Raw genomic sequence first — 20785 nt, 5'->3', positions numbered from 1 at the left:
TTCATTTGCAGCACAACGCTTCCTCCTCCAGTTAACAAGATCTGCTTTGGGGAAGAGACTCCACCACCTCGTTACAAACTTGTTAACGCAGGTGACCCCTTCTAGGATCACATCCTCGAATGAATCGTGATCTTGCTCTCTGTGACTGTGGCATGCACTGTGTTAGTCTTTCCCCCCCCTCTGAGAACAAGAAGAAATCTCTTGTCCTTCCCTTCCCCAGAGTCCTTCAGCTGGTTCACTGCAAAAATTGATTTTTTTAATTTTTTTTTTTTTTAAATCCACTGAAAAAAAAAGAAAGGGTTAATCTGACCTGGGACTTTGAAACTGTGATCTCCAGCTAACTTTGGGATTTTCTGGGGGTTCTATTTGCTTTGGGGGTATTTTGCAGGGGGGGGTTTCTTTTCTTTAGAGATGTGCTCTTGTCAGGATTTCACTTATCTATGATTTGGAACTGGATGGAGATATTTTTTAAGGAATTCTTGTTGTTAAAATGTAACCTTGCTATTCTGTAGGCTCGCTCTGTAATAAGAAAATAAAAATTAATGGCAAGCATCGAAGGCCCTTCCTTCTGGTGGGAGAGGAAGGGACGAGCCAAGGCGGCGGGTTGGGATCTCTGTACATGACACTACCCTGTAGTTTGGTCTTGGTTTTTCTCCAGCTCCCATTTCTGCTCCATGTATATCATATTCTGTAAAATATTCTCTCCCTTGGATTTGACCTTTGTGCGGATTATTGAAAGCATTGTATCTTGTTTCAGTGTTTTTTCTTACCTTGTAGTCTGGTTCGAAAATTACCGAGAGGGGAAAAAAAAAAAAATTATTATACATTGTAGTTTGTGTACGATATTTGTTGATAATGTTTTATTAAAGGGATGTCTTTTTTCCGCACCCCTTCATTGAAATGTTTTTGGGGGACATTTGGCTTGTTTTTATTCTGACTGCAAGACATGAGATGATGAAACAACTTTTTTTTTAGTGTGTAATATGAATAATTTTTTTTTTTTAATGTTTGCCTTCTTTTTCCTAGGCATCTTCATTCTGCTTTACCTGTAGAAAGTTGGGAGGGGAGGGAGGGGTGGGTGGGATGGGGGGGTCTGAGGGTGTCAGTCTCATAGTTACAGTCAGGTTAATATTTTCCAACTAATGCAGATTTTGGGTTGCATTGCATACCCAGGGGCTCCCCAAGGGGTCATTTTTAACCTTTTCCACTTTACATCTCGTTCAGGTTTTGGGGGTTTTTTCCTTTTTTTTTTTTTTTTAATTTTTTTGTTCTGATGTGAGGAAATGAAAGGACCGGTTTTAATGTATTTTAAAATGAATAGCTAAATTATTGTCTTCATTGGTATGGGATGGTTTTTTGAATGAAATGGTTCCCCCTCCTTCTCCCCCCTCCCCCTGCTGTAATAAATATCAACATAAACATTTGATTTCGGTGCTCTGCAGTTTGTTTCTGGTGTTTGCTGCCAGACACAGGGTGGGAATTGGGTATTTTTTCCCAACCTTTATCGAGGACCAAACCCCAGATTTGGGGTGCTGGAGTAGAGGTGCTGCAGAGCTGAGAAGCTGGCACTTCAGGGGGACTGGCTGAGCCTGAGAATTCAAATTCAAATCCCAAAGGCATTTGGCTGCAGTTCAGGACCTAGGGGAGGTTTAACGATGCATGCTTGTTTCTTGGAATATTTTTCTTTTTAAAGCATTTTGAAAATTCAGCCTAGAAAATGGTCAGCGTTGTCCACACCGGGCTGAGGATGTGCTGGCCGGACCCTTGGCCTCCCCACATGGAGCCCATCAGGCTGCAGGCAGAGAGGGGTGTTTTAGGGGCTAAAAGGGGTTTTTTTGGTACACTGTTCCCCAGGCTTTGGTCATTAGAGGGGCTGGTCTGCCCTGCAGCAGCTCCCTGGGCCAGCAGCTGGGTGCTGCTACTTCCCTTTGCCAGAGTTCTGCACCGCTGGGAGGTAAGAAAGGGAGGGGAACACAAGAGTGTTGTTTTCAAATACATAAATACTGAGCTTGCAGTGCAGTCTGTGCCCCTCCTTGGCAAGAGCTGCCGTGCTGGGTGGGTGTGGGCACCACTGCAGGAACAACAGCTCCAGGAGCTGCTGGGGATGGAGAAACCCAGGCACCCCAACCTCATTCCCCGTTGGGCAGCATCAGAGGGCTGGAGGAAAGATGGGGAATTTTTAGGCCTTTGGATGGGTAGTTGCAAGTGCCAGGTGCCTGAAACACTCCCGGGAGCTGCTGTGTGAGACTTGTTCTCTACCTTTGACTAGTTGGGGCAGGACGTGGCTGCCTGTGAGCTCTCCCTCCTCAGGGGAATGTTCAGGCGTGGGCTGTGGGGGCTGTGGGCCATCCTGGAGCTCTGCTGCTCCTGGGGAATGCTCCCACCTGGCACTGGCAGCTGGGTCACTGCTGGAATTCCTGTAGTGAGCACCATGTGGCTGTGGATGCTCCCGGAGCACAAGGGTGAGGGGAGGATGCACTGGAAGGCTGCTGGGTTTGGGAGCCACCATCGTGCCTGCACAGCCTGAGGAGCAGCATGTGTTTGCACCCTTTGCTGCCTGGGCAGGTTTGCTTCCAGGGTAATGCCACAGATGTCCATGTGCAGGGCCCACAGCTGTGCCCCAGCGTGGATTTTGGCCCAGGCAATCACGTCCCCCTGTGCTCTGCAGAAAGTAGAGTGTGAGCATTGTCCATCACTTGGTTTCGTGACCCCTGAGGGGTTGAGGCTGATGAGGAAATCCTGCCCTCCCAGACCCCTGAGGCCACCCCTGCTGACCCAGACCCTGCCCAGAGCAGCAGGCTTCTGCACTGCTGCCTGTTGTGTTTGTATTGTGGGGCATAAAAAAGTCCTTACTGTTGGTTCTTAAGGGTTACAGACTGGTATTATTAAATATCACCATGAAACTGCCAAGTTCCCTCCTCGAAACGTCTCCTGAGCCCAGCCTCAGGGATAATTGTCTCCCCCATTAGTTTTCATTAAATTAAATGCGGGAGGAGGATCAGAACAACCAGGGGCTCCAGGCTGAGCACAGTGTGTACTTGTTGGCATGATGTGTGCAGCCTGTGGAGCTAGATTTTGCAGTGGGAGCGGTTCAGGGGAAGGGAGTGTGGAGTGGTGGAGAGCTCTCCTGTGGGCAGCCAGGCTCCTCTGGGTCCTGCAGAACTCTCCTGCGGGCAGCCAGGCTCCTCTGCCTCCTCATCTCGGGCTCCTGCCGCCCCATTCTTGCATGTTCTGCTTCCCTGGCTGCCGTTCATGAAAAGTTAATGCCTGGCCCTGGTCCGTGCTGAGGTAACGCCATTCGTCTGCTGACGAGCCTTTATAACTTATTGATGCCAGCCCAGATGTGCTTCTGTGAGCCATTGCTGGGCTCCCCACCCCACCTCCCTCAGCTGGGCCGATTCCAGCAGGCCACGCTGGAGGAACTGGGAGAGCTGAGCCATGCACAGAGTGCTTGGGAAGCGCAGCAGGACACCAGGGACAGCTGGCAGGAGCTGCCTGGTTCAAGGGCCACGCCGGGCCAGCCTGAGCATCCGTGCCAGGTGCCAAGCTGGGAGCTCCACCTGCCCCCACCTTGAGCTCCTCTCCAGGCCCTCAGAGGAGTGTTCCCTGCACAAGGATCAGCTGCTGCTTCCAGTGAAGCACGAGTACCGCTTCCCCTGGCCTCAGGTGAGAGTGGCTGTGCCTCAGCAAAGCAGGGACACGGCCTCACACGCTTGTGTGTGATCCCCTCGCCTCCAGCAGCTTCCTGATGCCTCACACAAGCCCTGAAGCCTCATTTTCCTGCTGACCATCCCGTGTCTCCCTGCTTCCGCTATTTTTCAAAACTCCCTTTGCTCTGCCGTCGTCCATCCCTCCCTGTGCTCGTGCTTTGTCTCAGCTCAGTTTGGACACAGCAGGGTTCCAGCTTCCCTCCTCTCTCCCCTTCAACTGCCTGCCCTGACAGAGATGTCTTTGTTGAGAGGTAAAAGCAGCTGAAGGGACTCTGCCTCTTCCACACAGCCCATCCCCACAAATTCCCACATCTACTAGAAGCACATGAGGTGTTTCACCTCTCCACAACCCCTCCCCACCACAGCTGCTCTTCCAGCAGACTTCCTCAGGGAAATTCTCTCCTCAGGAATGCTAACAGGCAGCTGGCTGCCCGACAGGGCTTCCTCCCTGGGATGGGTAATGACCCGAAGCTGGAAGAGCGAGGGGATGTCAAGCAGGGTCCGTGTGACACAGCAGGGAGCCAACAGCCCGAGAAAGAAACACCCACTGCGTGTGACAGGCTCCGCAGAGCACAGCTCTGTTAAAATGTATTCCCAAACACCTGGGAGCAAATCACAGACCTGAGCAGATTTACTCCGATGAGCTGAATTAGGCATCCCTCGAGCAGGCAGGATTATGATGCAGAGCAATGCAACACTTAGGAGGTTATTTCTCTTTCGAGCACTTCTAACCATGGAGGGATTTGTTAATTTAGCTTGCAGCCACTGCATCCCAATTTACGGGGTGCAATTGTTGATTTCAAATGTGACTGGAGAACGTTCCCGAAAGCTGCAGAGTGGAGCTGCCTGATGGGCTGGGGCTGGAACACACAACTGGGGTGTTGATCCAGATGGCCAGGGATCACAAAGCACAGACCAGCCTCTGACACGAGACACTGAAGTGAGATGAATTTCTTGGAAATGTGCTCTTCCACACCTTAAAATAGCGCAGGCTGTCCTCTCCCTTCCCATGTGCTGGAGGGTACCAGAACTGCAAAACATTCTACATTTGGCTGCAGCTAATTTAGCTTTCATTTTACAAAACCCACACTAATCCCCCCATGTTAAAAAGAATACGCTTCCTGCTCAGTTAACTCTGTGTGGCAGGAAGAAATTCTTCCTTTGTATTTCTAGCAGCAAATACCAGCTACAGGCACCAAAGTTTCCCGCTACATTCTACACCACCTTCCCCAAATGCACAGGTCTCTTCATCCAGGATTGGGGGATAAAAGGACTGCGGTTCTACAGATCCAACAAAGCAATCCCTCCGATTAAGTGCTTTGGGAACTAAGCACAGGGCAGCACGACGCATCCCACAGCAGCCAGGAGTAAAACAAAGTCAAAGCCAGGCAGAATGAAAAAGGCTCGTGGCTCAGGCTTTCCCCTTGAAGCTTTGTAAGTCTCTTCTGCATTCAGAGGGACTCAAAGCAACCTCAGGAATAGGTTTGAGTCTGGCTCTGTGCAGAAGCACACTGAGAGCAGAGCCTGCGCACAGGAATAATGACTGGCTTATGTTCTTCCCAGGCAATGGAGGAAGAGTGCAGGAGGATGCATCTGATGACTTCTGTAACCCAAATCCAGAGGTGAGCCCTAAAATGAAAGACTTTCTTCATGCACTGTTTAGTTAAAAAAAATAAAATAAAATTTTACTTTCAGTAACAATATAATTTATTTTTTAAAGTAAATTAATCCACCTTTCTTTAATTATATGACAGTTCTGGCAAAGAGAAGCAGCAGGTACAGTTGGTGAAGTATTTTCATTTGAGCTGAATTTCACACAGTTCCATGCAGATACAGTGCCAGAAACTTCTTGAATGTGTCTGGCTGAAAGCCAGAAATTCCAGCGGGCTTCTGCAGAGAAAAAGACACGGATGCTCAGTTTGCAGTGAAGTGATTAATGTAGACAAACAACGGCTTTAAACATGCTTGAATAAGACTTTCAGGCATGGCAGCTTCCAAATTGTGCTCTCCCTCCCCAGAAGGGTTTGTGTGGGAGTACTTCCACTGGTGTCAACCTCAGAGGGCAGAACCCTTTTGCCTGTGAGATGCTCTCCCAGTATAACCAGTACAGGCACCCCTGTGCTCTATTTAGTCCCCAGAGAGGCTGACAGTCGCTTGTGAGAGCTCCCTTCCTCAGAGCTGGTTTTAAACAAGCACATTATGAGATGGTGGATTACAGCTGGAGGTATCTGCACACAGGAGTTCATGTTAAGCGTGGCATGTCGCACATCAGCACTACAGATACTCACGAACTGGTCCCCTCAGAAATACCTGCATAGGTAAAAATGAGGCCAACGTCCACTTCAAGTCCCTCCAGCGGGTCTAAAACCTGCTGCAGTTCTTTGCCAGCTCCCAGACCTCAGCTGTGGTGAAAGGGCAGCATTTCCACAACCATTTCCCAAGTTTTCCTTACCGTAACAACTTTCTTCTTTATTTCTGGGACGCACTGGGCTCTCTCATACAGGTTCTGATCAGAGTCAATCCAGACTAGATTTTTTACACCATCATTAGGGACAAGGTCTGTTGTATTTAACTGGAACACCATGAACTGGAAGAGCTGTCCATCTGTGCCAATGCTTTGCACCACTACTGGCTGCTCCAAAACCTTGGGGTCATTCTAGGAAAAGAAGGGGAACGTGGGGGAGAATGTTTCAAAATCTAGTTACAACAGAAATTGTATGAGTACTTGCTGATTCTGCATCTTTGGGTTGGTTTAAAGCCAAGATTTTAATAAATATATTGTTACCTTGCCCAGAAAATGACTCTAGTCAAACAAGTTTTGAATGTAGATTTTGTATTTTAATTAAAATTCTTCCTTCAGCCAGCAATGAAGTGTCAATTTACATACTGAGCTGTGGGATGGGTTACAGTTTTACAGCTGAACTTACTCTCTGGCTCCTGCCCCTGCCACCCCACTGCATCACAAACATTCTCATTGCTGAGCAGTGGATTTATGGATTTCTGAAGGTTGGGTTTTCACCTCTGGGCTGAGAAGCTTGGATGTGAAAATGACTGTAAGGGGCTTTCAGGCCTCCCTACACTGTCTGCAGCAGGAGAGGAAGAAGAGAGGCCCAGCAGCAGCCTCCCATACGTACCCCGTGGAGTGCCTTGGCCTTGGCCAGCGCATTGCCAAAAGCAAACATCAGCATTTTAGCACGGAGCTGATCTGGTCTGAACCTGTCGGTGCGAACGTTGGCAGACTCCAGGAAGAACAGGGTGTGAGGATGAGAGTAGGGATAACCATCTCTGAAACCTAAAAGGCACATTATCATGTCAGAAACTGCTCAGGAAGACACTAGGCAGCCAAGGTTTTCTCCCATTATCTTCAGGAACTGTTCAAGTAGTTTGCTGGGGTTTAAGTTCTTGTCCTCAGTCCTGCTTAGGCAACACTATACTCACCACAGGTCTGGAGCACTCCTCTGTCCCCCCATTCCCACACACTCCCTACCCTCAGCTGCCCCCAGAAGGACAAGGACTCCCAAGTTAACCCAAACACAGATAATTACCACCAACACTGACCTGTATCATTGAGCTCTTTGTACACATTCACCTCCTGAAGATCGATTGTAGGAGCTATGGGATAGAAGGTCTCCAGAACATGTTCTTTGGTGGCCAGTATCTCCTCCTTGGAGGCTACTGGTGGTATTGGGGTCATAGAGTTCATGAGTATTCCACTCAGGCCACGGACCTGAAGGAGGATGGATTCTGGAGAAGGAAATTAGGCTACAGTCAAACACTGCTGAAATAACATCAGGGAAAGATGTATATTTCCTTTTGCCAGTCTGTTCTGCAAGGCTCACTCTCTCCCCCTCACCTCCAAACCCATCTGTAGGTTCCTCTTCTAAAATGCCAATGTTAATTGCTAGGGTTAAATTCTTAACTAAATATCCTTAGAAAAACAACAGCACTTATTTAAGACCCGAGAAAATAAACAGTCAGACATAAGACACTGGTTCCCTTCTCCCACCATCTTGTCAGTATTGATTAACACCTAATAACCTCCTCAAGGATAGCATCCTCCTATCATCCAAGGCTGCCCATGCCAACAGCACTATTTAAACCAGAAAGAATAACTTGATTCCAGAAATTGTTTCATTTTCTCCAAGTCCTCAGCCTTAAAGCCAGAAGCTTTGCTACCCCTCTTATCTTACATGCTTCCACTACAGCAGCAACTGACCTCTTTCCCATGTTGCTGCTATCCTGCAGTTTCTAGCCAACATCCTTTTACTCAGAGAAGGATACTTCCCAGACATTAACCGGCATAAATGCATCAGGTTTTCAAACAGCACTGGGCTGTAAAAGAGGAAAAGAAACAGTTACATAAAAATGAGATCATAAGAGCAGGCAGATGCTTCTAGGGCACAAATGCTGTAAAATTACTGTATGTAAAACATATAATGGCATAACACTCCCAAACAGAGATTGCAGATTGGTATCACACACACTGTTTCAAGTTGGCAGAGGTAATGCTTACAATTATTTTAAAAATTGATACTCTGCATCAGCTAGATCTTGAGTTGAAACACAGACATTGGCCTGAAAGAAGCTTTGATCTAGTGTAGTATTTATGTCAGTGCTACTGTCAATATTCAGAATTGGGTTTGTTTCTTTGGTTGTTTTGTTTGACAATCTGATACAAAGGGATTTGCACAGCAGACCCTCCTTCCACAGAAGAGTTGTGTATGAATTTTCTCTGCAGCATTTAAAACCTCCCCTACAGCACAGGACTCACCAATATTTTTCCCTCCTGGGAGCCACCTCTGCCGTGTCCCAGAGCCGCGCGTGGGACACCACGCGTTCTGCCCTCTCCTCCAGCTCCTGGAGCCCCAGAGCAGGGTTATCCATAATGGCCTGCACGGCTGGGGGCAAACCTTCCACGAGCTTCGTCTTGGTGAGCCACTGCGCCTGCCGCACTCCTGGAAACACAACCCAACGCGATCTATCACACGTGTCAGCGGTGATCCTCAAGGCCCCCCTCCAACCCAAGCCATTCTACGTGTGACCGAGGCTGCCTGGCAGCTCACGGGGCTGGGCAGGCTCTTCACAGCCCGTGTTTTACACTCTGTGCGAGGAGAACCCTTGGCAGGCGGAGTGCTTGGGAAGGGGGCAGCGCTGGGGCCGGCGCGGGGTGCCCGGTACCTTCCAGCATGCGGACACCCTGATGGCAGATGTAGCACCCGCGCTCCTTGTACAGCGGCATCTCCTCGTAGCGCGGCCCCGGCGAGTGCCAGGGGTCGCGCCAGCCGCGGTCCCAGGGCGGGAAGCGCGGCCGGGCCAGGCCGGGCACGTAGTGCAGCCGTTCCGCGTACGTGATGGTGTCCAGCTCCACCTGCTCCCGCACCGGCCGCGGCTCCGCCATCTCCGCCAGCACCTCCGGCGGCGGCCCGCGCACGGTCCAGGGCGTGCGCGGCAGCGGCGCGCGGTGGCGGGGCCGTCCCGCGCGGGTGACGATGCCGCGGGTGAGGCCCCGCGCCGCCGCCGCCACCCCCGCCCGCCTCAGCGCCATCGGCCCCGCCGCCATCGCTGCCATCCTCCTCCTCCTCCTCCCGCCGCCGCCTCAGCGCCCGCCCGCCGCCATCTTGGCGAGGGCTCTTCCCCCACCGTCACCCCCGGTGACTGACGGCGGCGGCGGCCAATGGCGGGCAGGCGCGCCCCGCGGTAAGGGAGGGTCGGCAAATTGCCTGGCGGGTGAGGGGCAGGCGTTGGGTTGGTGAGCGGGGAGGTGCCTCTTCGCCTGTGGGGCAGGGGGAGGGCACTTGAGAGACCATCCCTGGGCGGGAGTCGGAGCTCGTGTGGCGGGGCCGGGGCCGCTGTGCCCCGGGCCGGTCTGTCCGAGCCCTCGGGCGCGCACAGTAAGTGCTCGAAACTCTGTGAATCTGCGCAGCCCCGAGCCCGGGCGTCTCGGACTCACCCGCGGCTACGTCGGGTTACCCCCTCGTTCATAGCCCGTGGGTGCTGCGGGCCCCCGGACAAAGCGGGCGCGGTGGGGAGCCGGGCCGGTCGCCTTTGGTTCTCTCTTCCGTTCCCCGCCCGCCTCCTTAAAATAAGTGTGTTTCTCTTACAGGGGTGAAGGTTAGTTAATTAATTGACCTTGACAATGAAACTGCTGGAAGCGCTAAATGTTCGCTTCCTCCGCTTCGTCACCCGTGGCTTCATAATTTCCTGTGGATCGCTTTGTGTCCGGGGGATGTGGACACAGGAGCGTTGTGATCAGCCGTAACTCAGCCCGTGTGTGAAAACAGCGGGGTCTGCCGAGGTCTGCAGCATGGTTTGACCTGAGGAGTGTTCAGTGGGTACAGCTCCTTGGGAAGTAACGGGAGCGAGGGATGAAGTCCTGTGGTTCTTGGCCTCCCCTACCTATGCGTTTAAAGCCCTATATTCAAAGCCTATAACCAAAATGGTTGTTTGCCTGAGACTTTGCCCTCTTTGCCTCAAGTCTCTTGGCTCTGAGCGCTGCTTTCAGCTCACTGCCCTCCCCCGCTCCAAAGCTGCACAAAACTCAGGCCACATCTGGTGGCTGGGTTTGCTGCCCATTGTCCTGCTGGTTGGGTTTGTCACCCTATCTCTGGGACCGAGCAGCAGATTTTTAAGATATTTCTGCTCCGGGTGACCAAGCTGCTCTTTTGTAGGAAATCACCGCGGCGGAACGAGCAGGATTAAAGGGTGTAGCTTTGGCTGGGCAGCCTGTCTGGGGAGGAGGGCCTGAGGCCGGGCTGAGGCTCTGCTCTGGGCTGGTGGCTCTGGGGTCTGGCGTTTGTGCAGAAACATTGAGCACTTGAGCAAAAATGGGGTGTTGCACATCGGCTCCAGGTTTTCCATTTGACACACGTGCAAGATGCTCGAGAGAGATTTTCTCAGTCCTCCGAAAACACCCAGCTGATGAGCACACGCTGCTTTTCGTCGTGCTGGGTTTGATGCAGGGCTTGTGTTTTGCAGGCAATGAGTGACAACGAGCAGGACTGGCTGGCTCTAAGGCCTCAGGAACCTTCTCCATCCCAGTGCTGCGGCAGCGGCTGCAAGCCCTGCATCTACGATGTGTACGAGAAGGAGCTTGCACAGTGGGAGAGAGCCAAAGCAATGCAAGACAAAAGCCTTCTCCTGGGAAAGAAGGAGCAGGTCAATTTATCTTCATCGCATCCTGGAGCCTGTGCTTTGATCGTACTTGTTCGGGTCTGGGGTTGTGGTGATGGGTGAGGGATGCTGGGATAAATTAAAGTGGTGTTTTAGGAGAGGGCTGTAAATGCAATTCCCCAAACTCTGCTTTCACCCTCCCCCTTGGCCGCTCTCTCCCTGCTGTAATGTGATTTTCCAAGTGTAGAGTTCTCCCTGGTGTCGCATTACAGCTCTGGCTCTGCAGCTTCTCCTCTCTGAGTTTCCTCAGAGAAGCTTTGTTTTCCTCACCTTTTCATCTTTGCCTGATTTTTAGACTCAGATTTTGATGCTGAGAAAAAGCTGTGTTGTGTGTAGTGGAGCAGTTGCCTTCAGAGTGTAATTTTTAAGCCTGTCAGTACCCTTTTACATCAGATTAACTATGCTGGGTCAAGCAAAAAAGATCAGCTGAAACAACTGACAATATTTTCTGTTCACTGTAGCCATCAGCAGGTTGCAAAGTTGCCCCCAAAGCAGCACTTGGCTCTTTTAGCAGAATTATTTCTGTTTGTTTCCAGACATGAGAAAATGATTGCAGTGAGTCATAATAAGATGACCTTGCTGTAAGGTGTAAAAAAATGTAATTTAAAAAGGTGGTGGTGGGGAGAAATGCAAGATCCCAAAGTGCATGCTGCAGAACATGATAATGAATCAGCAGAGAGCTGAAATTTGCGCCGGGCCTCGGTGTTTAATACACGTCCTGAGTGTCTCTGGCACTAAATTAGCACGCACGTTTGCTTCCAGAGAAAAATGAAATAATAAAAGACACCATCTAACCAAGTAATTATTTATTGTTGTTCTTGCAGAGCAATAATTCAGAGCTGAATCCAGATACATTCACTGCATTCAGCGTGAGCTCAGTGGAACAGCTGACAGAGGACACCTACCAGTACAAATTTGAATTACCGGGAAATAGCAGCCTGCGATTGAGTTTAGGACAACATATCGTGTTAAGGTATTGTTCTCTGTGCTAGTTAAACAGTCTGCATTATGTAACCTAACATGTAGGGTTTTGTCAATAGACAAAGGCTTCATAGCAGGCAAATCATGATTTCTGTACCTCCACAATGACACAGATGAAAGAGCTCGTGAGCTCGCTGCCTCTACTAATTCTATGGTAAAAGCTGTAGTTTTCTTCAGCATTATCCCTGCGTTGGTGGCTCAGAAAGAGCTAGGTGTGATTAAGAAAATACATTTGCAGAAAGAAAGATTTAAAAGAATAGATGTTACAACAGATTATTTACTCCAGTGTGTTGAAACAAAGACAATGAGCTGCACTTGCCCCAGAACTCAGTATTTTAGGCCCTGTATCTTGGGGTAACTCAGCACCCCACTACCCAGTCACTGCCTGACTGATTTCCAGCAAAACAACCCTCCTATGTAGTTTGCTGCTTGCCAGAAAGGGGCCACTTGGGGAAAGTTTCTGTCTCTCAGCCATCTGTGGTGATCATTGCCACACAGAGAAAGTCCTGTTAGGATGCCATTGATGTGCATCTGTCGACGTCCCTGGTACAGTCAGGGCTGGTGTGTGCAGCTGGTTCTGCTGACAGCACACGCTCCTCCCTCCAGCCCTGGCTCATCACACAGCACAGAAAAAGGTTTGGTCACTTCAATCAATTCCTGTGGTCAGTAGCAAAGAGCAGGGTGGATAATTCCATGGAAAGGGAAGACTTACAGGAAGATACATTCTATATTGACAAGGCCCAAGGTCAAGGCTGTGCCTTGGCTTTTGTTATTTGATTACCAGATGCTGACTGGATGCAGAAAGTGACCCCAGCTCAAAAGGAACAGCAAACTTCTCAAAAAGAAAACAGCAAAGTGTTTTCTCTCCCCTTTGCCTTGTTTTTTTCGAGAACTCTAGCATGTTCTTGAAAATCCCTTTCAGGGGTGTGTCCAGGAGCTGGATGTGGTACAGCTGAGGCCACCACTGGGAAAACAAAAGGTGCTGTTAGCCATTATGTTCCCCCTGGATTTTTGCCTCTGGAAGGGAAATGTTTTGCATCTGTGCACAGGCTGGGCCACTGGGAAGAGGACCTGTGTCCCAGAGAGCTGCAGGAGCCCCCCAAATGACCCAAGTCACAGGGGTTTCCTGTTTCTCTTCTCAGAGGAGTGGTGAATGGTTTGGAGGTCCAGAGAGCCTATACTCCAATTAGCCCCAGGAATGCAGAAGGTTACTTTGAAGTTCTAATTAAAGTAAGTAAGCCTGGACAATATGGATTACAGTATAAGGTGTTTTCTTTAGGAACCAAGCATGCTGTCAGTGCTTCAAGTGAGACTCTCTCAAATCCCTCATGGACTGTTTCTCTGTTGTTTTAAAGCATTTGTGCTTTGCTGGTAAAATTTGCAGTTTTTCCCACAACACTGAAAGCAGTTCACACACAAGTGCTTTGCAGCAGAAGCCCTGGGATCACCTGGGAGAGCCCCTTAGGTGGAAAGATGTGTCCATTCCACTTCTCTCCTTTCATTTTGCTTTTTCAGGCTGTCTTTGAAATCACAGCCATTTGTCAGCCCAGCTGAACCACTGATTTTGGGAAATGTTTGCCCTTGCCCTCCCCTCTGTATTTTACTTGAAGAACACCCCTCTGTCAGTGGGCAACTGCTCCTGGTGGGCAGACAGGGCTCTGGAGCTGCAGTCTGAGAGGGACTTTGTGGCCCACAGGGCAGAGAGGTGTCCCATAGACACAGGCTGCATCTGTTGAGGTGGACATGGTGGCAGAGCCCATTTTGAACAAGTGTCCTCACCTTTATGGAGTCAATCACAAAATGCTGGTTGAATTCAAAAGGATTTTATAGGAGATTTGGCGGCAAAATTGTCTCATGTAAGTCTTCAGGGTGCTCATAAATTATTATTTTGTGTGGCAAATACTGACTTGAACATTTTTCCAATACTGCATCTGTATGTCAGTAGGGACTCCTCAGGGCAGACACTGACTTCAGTACAGGTGTGAAATTCAGAGTGCTGGGTATCTCAGGTGGCTTGCAGAGAAGGGCCACTTGTCCTCTGCCTGTCTTCCAGGATTTCATGTTTCTGGGGTTTATTATGCATTGTATGTTCAAATACAAGCCCTGCTCTTTAGAAAAGTGAACAGCTTCTCTAGGACACCTGTGGGAGGGTCATTTCCCCATTCTTGTGGCAATTGGTGTGTGGTAGGGGAGAGAAATGTTGCATTAATAGGATACATTCACAGGATGACGGTGAAATTTCATGTATAGCGGCTCATTACTCACAGTTTTTGCATTTCAATAATAATAGTAATGATTGTAATGATACCTTTGCTTTATATAGAACCTTTCATCCCAAAAGGAGCTATAGTTATTCTCTGGCAGTGACAAAAGAGGTTGGTAACACCCAGTGTAAAGCAGCCATTTTTATAACTCACTCTGTAGGTTGTGGTATATTTCACACTATTGAGGCAATTTTGGAAAGTAGTATATTATTATTACTATGCAATCCAAGCACTGTTCAAACCCTTCTGTCTCCTGTTATTACAGCATTGCATTTGTGATACTACAGTTAAGAGTGAGGGAGTTGCCATTTACAGAGCATAACCCTCTTTTTGAGTGATTTTATAATGTTAGGGTTTATCTCCATGTAAAATGGGGTGTGGAAGTTTTCCCCCAGGAGATAATTTTTTTTTCCTTTTTATGTAGAAAAATTCATTTGAAACCCACTCAATCGCTTTTCACTTCAATTTTTTGGAAATAATTTTGGTGAAAGAAGGATTGTTTTAGTTTCCATTACCCCAGTCCTTTGGGAATGGGCAGAAAGTGGACTTTTCTGTTCTTGCCTTGGGTTTCCAGATGTAGTTGAAGAAGGGAGGTATAAAATTTACTTCTCTGAAGCAAGTGCACACTCTTTGCATGAGACTTAGCACCTGCCCAGAGCCCTCTGAACACAAAAGAATTCTGACAACAACTCAGAGCCTGGTTACGTGTGTGTGATTTACCTTTTGAATGTAACAAATGGTGCCAATACTTCTTAATATTTCAGGTTTAAGTGAGAGGCTGGGAGGGGAGGAGCATCTGTGTTCTTTCTTAGCTAACACTGCTTACAAGCACAGGCTCCCTCACTTGCTTTTTCTGAGCTGCTTTGTGGTTCACCAATTTTGTTTGCCTGCAGTGCAGCTTGGTGGCCAGCCAAGGCACTGGGGTGTGGAGCCAGACTCCTCTCAATGCCTGTGCATGAAATACCCCCAAACACACTTCTTTTGTGTGGGCTGGAGTGGCCAAAGGCTTGTGTCACATCCCATCTTCTGACCCCTGGTTGTGTTGCTCTTCCCCAGGCTTATCCTTGTGAGACATGCCATTGTGTGCTGCAGCTTTGGGTTTTTCAGCTCTTGCTGCTTGGGCCAGTCCTGGTTCTCCAGACACATCCCAGACCGTGGCCACTCTTTTGCTCACGTTTTTTCTCTTAAAACATTCAGTGGTCACACATTTAGGGCATGGATGGCAACATGACTGCTTGGACAAGGCCTTCATTTTCCAGCCTCTCGTCCCTTCTCTGTTTCCATCAAGCACCAAACCCTTCTCCTCAGCCATGAGTGAGATCAGCATTGCTGCAGACAACAGCCTGGAAAATGTTGTTTGTGCCTACTAGAAAGTGAGGCAGGTTTTTTGCTCGTGTTTTTCTTCCATGGGGCCAACATTAACATACTCTTTTGGAACTGTGGAGGCATCCCTCAGCATCCAGATGATCTGTTCTGAAAACAAAGACTTTTACAAAGGAGAAACCTGGCTTTGGGTCACTAATTGTATCAGTGCAGCATCTGAGAGACTGAAACAAAGCAATGCTATGTGGTGTTTATATAACTAACAGTACCCAGAGGGTATTTCCAGACCCCATACCCCTAGATCTGGAGAACACTTGAAGGCCTGCACTGTGCTTTGCATTCAAGACACTCTTCTCTGTGTGCTTTGTAAGCAAGAACTCTGATAAGCTTTTTCCAGTTTTGGAAATTCAGGCTGCGTGAGAGGGGGTTTGTGTTTACATTATAGTCAAGCTGGAGTGGTTCCAATATGATTTAATTTAAATGTCTTTGTTTTGGGTATAACTTTGAGTTATTTTTCAAACAGAAAGATCTTTCTTTCTTTTTTAAATACACGAAATGTTTCTTTGTCCCCTTTTCATTTAAATGTAGATAACTTTATAATTGACTTTAAGCTGGGAAACTTTCCAATGAAGTATAATTATTCTTTTCTTTTGTGCAATGTTTTTTATTAGTGCTATGAAGCTGGGCTAATGTCAAAATACATAAAAACATGGAAAAGAGGAGACGTGGTCTTCTGGCGTGGGCCATTTGGAGGGTTCCCATACCAACCTAATAAGGTTAGTTCCTAAGAGCTATAGGATGCTTCAGCCTGTGGCAGCAACCTTTGTTCAGTATTCTGAAGGGAAGGCATCAATTTGATTACTGTTTTCATGACTATTTTAGAGACTACCTGGGTTACTGTACAGTGTGACAGCATTAGCAGGCAGTTGGAGCACCTTCTTGAACTGCGGAATATTTAAGAGGGGAGGAGGAGGTGGATGGGAGACAGGAAAATATTAGCAAGGCTCTGTGTTCATCACTTGTATTAGGAGTTCCTGCAAAGTGAACTTTCTTTGCACCTGCGATGAGTGTGGATGGGTTTTTGCCTGATTTGATCCACATCTCTGTGTTGTGACTGAATAGAGGCAAAGAGGATGTGTTAATCTTCTCCTCTCTTGGGTATTCCCTGAGCTGTCGAGGTGTCAGGTCGCTCCCCAAACGCTGATCCCACCTGCCAATACCAGCCTGGCTGCAGGGAAAGGCAGATCTGGTTTCATGGGGAGGCTTCTCACACACACTAATTCAGTTACTTAATTCTGACCTTTCCAATGAGGAGCAAATTTGAAACACTGGTCATTAAGATCCCGAAGCCTTTTGGGGTTTTTGGTGAAGTTGTTTTTAAAGGCTTTTTCCCACAACAAAAATAAGTAAAATCTGAGTGGCCAGGTTCTATGCAGAGCAATTGTGTCCTGCTTCCTGACACACTCATTTCTTCCAGAGGATGTTCAGGATTTTACTTTGCAGCAACCAAGAGAAACCCAGGGAGCATTTTCAGTGGAAGAAAACAGTGGGCCAGAAAAGCGTACTGCAGGATTGAAAGTGAAACATGAATTAATTGAAATTGAGGCTAAAGTTAGGATAAATTATTATATTTGGGTAAAATCCAGTTTTGTCGGATTTGATATGTAAACCCTTTAAGTGCTATCTGTAATCCTTTGCAGAAAAATACATTTTGGGATCTGAATTTACCAGTTCATGACCTTCTGGTATGTTGTTTCTCAAGAGACCCTTTACCAGGGTGGCAGCAAGAGGAACTGACTATGAGCACACCCATTTCCAGCCACTACAGCTCATTCCAAATTCTCTGTTTTGTTGTTAGCATGGAGAACTCCTCATGCTGGCCTCTGGCACCGGCCTTGCACCAATGATTCCTATCCTTCAGTCCATAACAGATGATGAAGAGGATGAAACCTTTGTAACTCTTGTTGGCTGCTTCCCTACCTTTGACAAAATTTATTTAAAACCTCTTCTGCAGGATTTGGCTCGGTACTGGAATATTAGAATATTTTATGTCCTAAGCCAGGTAAATAAGTGAAGTGTGTTTGTGTGAGGGTTCTGTGTGCTGGATGAGCCTCTGCCTCCTCCACTTTTCCATAAGCATGATCTTAATTCTTTCCCAGTCATCCTGCCTAATTTGTGATCCAGTAACTGCTGTTCTTAAATCTGCTGCATGTACTCACACTGCTGCTAGTCTGGAGAATTGATGGCAATCTGCAAGTGACCATCACTGTTCGTCTCTGCCTCCCTGTTCTGTTGGGATGGACCTGCTGTTCCCTAGTCACTGTTGGTTATTGCCCCCCATTTCAGACAGTTGTTGCTGTACCTAAGCTGATTTTTTTCTTCCTAATACCAGTGCCTTAATCTGTCCTTATCTTCCATTCTTTGCTCATGGCTAGAGCTCTCCTCTGGTGTGCTAGCACCAACTTCCCAGCAATTATTTTTCCTTGCTGACCCATTTTTAAACTTCTAGAAGTTGTTTCCCCCTCTGTAAAATTACTTTTCTGCCACATTCATGGGATGAGGGCATACATCTCAATGGTCTTACATTTTGAGCAGTCTTTTTCATTTCCATTTGGTCCCAAAGTTGCCTGTGTTCTGCATGGATTTGGTGGTTAAAAATTATTTCCGTCAGAAATGAGGATTCATTGCTGGGAGGATATAGAAAGAATTATTTATGCTAAGGGAATGAATCCCACTGCATTTTTAGTTTCTCAGATGAATCATTTCTTGTATCTCTCACAGTGGAACTGCCTCACACATTCTGTTCCACATGTGGCCTCAGCAAGATGAGATTTGGTAAAGGGAAATGTGCTGGTGACTTGCCCCCCCCCCCAGCTGCTCTGTAGGAGCATAACCATAATTATCTCTGGTGACATGGCTTAAATACCCTTTCCAGGGTGTTTAAACTCTGCTGTCTCAACAGCATGAGGAGGTCTTGAAATTCAATCAGTGAAAGGCACTAAACCCACCTGACCCCTGTCAACACTGTCTGCCCCTCCTCTCTCCCTTTTTCCTCCTCTCTTAGCTGGTTTGTGGTAGTCCAAGGCTGGCTCGTGCATCCTCCCTCTTGGGATTATGTATCTGTCTGTATTTCATTGTGCTGCCTGTCACCACCACATCTGAGCACCTTCTGCTCCTGATTAATTGCAGCAGGGGAATCCCTGCTGGATCCAGCGCCACAGGATCTGACACTTCTCATGGGATCAGAGCTGTATTTGGAGCAGAGCTGGCTCCTTTTGCTTTTGGTCAAGGGAGATGGGACTGAAAGAGACTTGGGAATGGGAGAGGCAATGGAGAGGAATAGACTTGGGACTTAGGAATAGGAAAGGTGCCCTGGGAGATGGATCTCGATGGAGGAGGTTCTGCAGCATTTATTAGTGATAGTTACACCCTGGTTTTGTTCAGTCCCCTCTGAGTGAGTGGCCAGGTCCTGTGGCAAGGAAAGATTTCATCTGGGCTTGGGAAGAGGAATGCAGCTGTCAGGAAGGGTCAGTGTCACCCACATGGTGTCACAAAGGTGAAAATTGTCCTGTGAATTACTCTGAGGGGGAAGATGGAGATTCAGCTCTAAGCAATGTTGTCCTTTTAATGTCACACACAGCAAACCTTTTACCTTTCCAGGAAACTTCGCTGGAAAAACTCCCTTGGAGCTATCAGGAAAACACATACACTGGTCGTCTCAGTGAAGACTTGATGAAGACAATAGTAAATTCCTGTCGAAGAAGGCCGTTTGTATTAATTTGTGGCTCTTCTGCATTCAATGAAGACATGAGCAGATACTTGAAAGCTGCAGGAGTTGAAGAAAATTCCTATTTTGTCTTTTAGCAGGACAATCCTGACCTGAGGAACCTTAGGCTGAGCCTTGGATGTCCTTGTTTCTTTGCAGACATCGCACAAAAGGGGCCTGCTCAGAAGACTGAGCTCCTTGGAGCAACTATTTGTTGGTCCTCCCCTCAGTGGTGTAGTAAGGGACAGGTGCCATTCCAGAGTGGCTGGTACATGGTGTGTCACCCATACCTCCGGGACTAGGATGGCACTTTCAGTGGAAGCCTTCAAGTGCAATTTTGAGAGAGAGATCTCCTGAGGGGGTACTAGAAAGCATCCATGCACACAGCTCTTCTGTAATATGAAGATTGGTGACTTGCTTTGCAGTCTGTTATTCTGCAGCAGTATTGTGCCCTGTCAGATGTCCAGAGGAGAGATGTAATCCTCAGGGATCCTTGCCAGGCTAAGGGGATGGCAGAGTTGGGATCATTTTGGTTGTCATGTGCAGGCTGATGTCTGGCAAGTCCCTTCAACCTCACTGTGTTTCATCTGCCCCACTGTACACTAATACAGAGAAGGTGGCACTGATCTCTGAAAACAGCCATTCCAGCTCTGTCTGGAAAAAGTATCCATAAGGATGGAATGACACGTTCTGTCTAGTGAGAACTTAGGCTGAGCTCCTGCCCTGGCACAGCCTGTGTTACCTACCCTGTGCTTAGCCCTTGAAATGCTACCTAGGGAGACAAAGAGCGTGTCCTAAAAGTGGGAGAGCGTGGCTGGGTTGTGGCTGCTGTCTGTCAGGGAGGATGGTTGTTTGCTTTCCATGTCCCCTAAGTGCTGTATCATAGCCCTGACTCATTAAATTGAACCTTTTTCCAAATAAACAGCTGTTTAGTGTTGTCACAGGACTCTCTCAGGTGCCTGAGGAGGTTCCCTGAGCATACAGGAACACCACCTGAGGAGGGAAAGCTGCATGGGGTCTGCTGGAGAGCTTCCCTGTGGGACAGGGAGCAGAGCCAGGGAGCTGCCTCAGGAATGGCAGCCTGGCACAGCACCCAGCCTGGGCACCTGCTCCCCTTCTTCTTTTTTCAGTCCAAAATGCTGCTGCTTTTCCTCTGAGGGAGCTGCTGTCCACTATTTTACCTTCTTAGACTGCTGTGTTTAGTATTTACACCTGGAAATACAGCTTTCCTGCACACCTTGTGCTTTTCTGTTCATTCCCAGTTTATCCTGTGTTGGGGTTTTCCAGGCTGTGTGTCAGGTGATTATTGAATTATCATTCATGCTTCTTTTGTACCTGTGTCTAACACTACACCTTACACAAAGGAAATGTAGTTTGTTACACGAAAAACACAGTGTGCACTGAAGTGGTGGCTTGTTTCACACGTTTGGGAGGGAGTGTAAGTTCCCTTTGCACTGCTGAGATTTGTCTCCAGTTACCAAATGCCTGGAATTAATCAAGTGTAGCTGCAGCTTTTATGTTAACTTCCTTGGAGACAAGGGCTGACAAGGAAGCCATCTTCCTAACCCAAA

At 48.1% G+C, this 20785-nt stretch overlaps 2 protein-coding genes across 8 annotated transcripts; one reads left to right on the top strand and one right to left on the bottom strand.

The window, feature by feature from the left end:
- Positions 1 to 5385: 5385 nt before the first annotated feature.
- MRPL37 (mitochondrial ribosomal protein L37) lies at positions 5386 to 9285 on the bottom strand. Its single transcript, XM_015635644.3, has 7 exons — positions 8889 to 9285; positions 8482 to 8665; positions 7927 to 8042; positions 7269 to 7454; positions 6845 to 7002; positions 6163 to 6366; positions 5386 to 5600 (listed from the first exon to the last, which is right to left on the bottom strand). The coding sequence occupies exons 1-7, from the start codon at positions 9277 to 9279 to the stop codon at positions 5523 to 5525; spliced, it is 1317 nt and encodes a 438-aa protein (XP_015491130.3). The 5' UTR covers positions 9280 to 9285; the 3' UTR covers positions 5386 to 5522.
- Positions 9286 to 9502: 217 nt separating this feature from the next.
- LOC107208411 (NADH-cytochrome b5 reductase-like) lies at positions 9503 to 20448 on the top strand. Of its 7 annotated transcripts, none has more exons than XM_015636802.2 (8): positions 9504 to 9601; positions 9814 to 10005; positions 10686 to 10865; positions 11705 to 11853; positions 13004 to 13091; positions 16120 to 16224; positions 17307 to 17510; positions 19109 to 20448. In XM_015636802.2, exons 3-8 carry the CDS (start codon positions 10689 to 10691, stop codon positions 19310 to 19312), a joined length of 927 nt encoding a protein of 308 aa, XP_015492288.1. In that variant the 5' UTR covers positions 9504 to 9601; positions 9814 to 10005; positions 10686 to 10688; the 3' UTR covers positions 19313 to 20448. The 7 variants fall into 7 exon arrangements, with proteins under 7 accessions (XP_033372304.1, XP_015492288.1, XP_015492289.1 ...); XM_015636803.2 differs by having other exon boundaries at positions 9814 to 10038; XM_015636801.2 differs by having other exon boundaries at positions 9814 to 10042.
- Positions 20449 to 20785: the final 337 nt, after the last annotated feature.

This window comes from Parus major, chromosome 8, assembly GCF_001522545.3.
Source record: "Parus major isolate Abel chromosome 8, Parus_major1.1, whole genome shotgun sequence".
NCBI classification, from domain to species: Eukaryota; Metazoa; Chordata; class Aves; order Passeriformes; family Paridae; genus Parus; species Parus major.
This window is presented reverse-complemented; position numbering and strand designations above follow the sequence as displayed.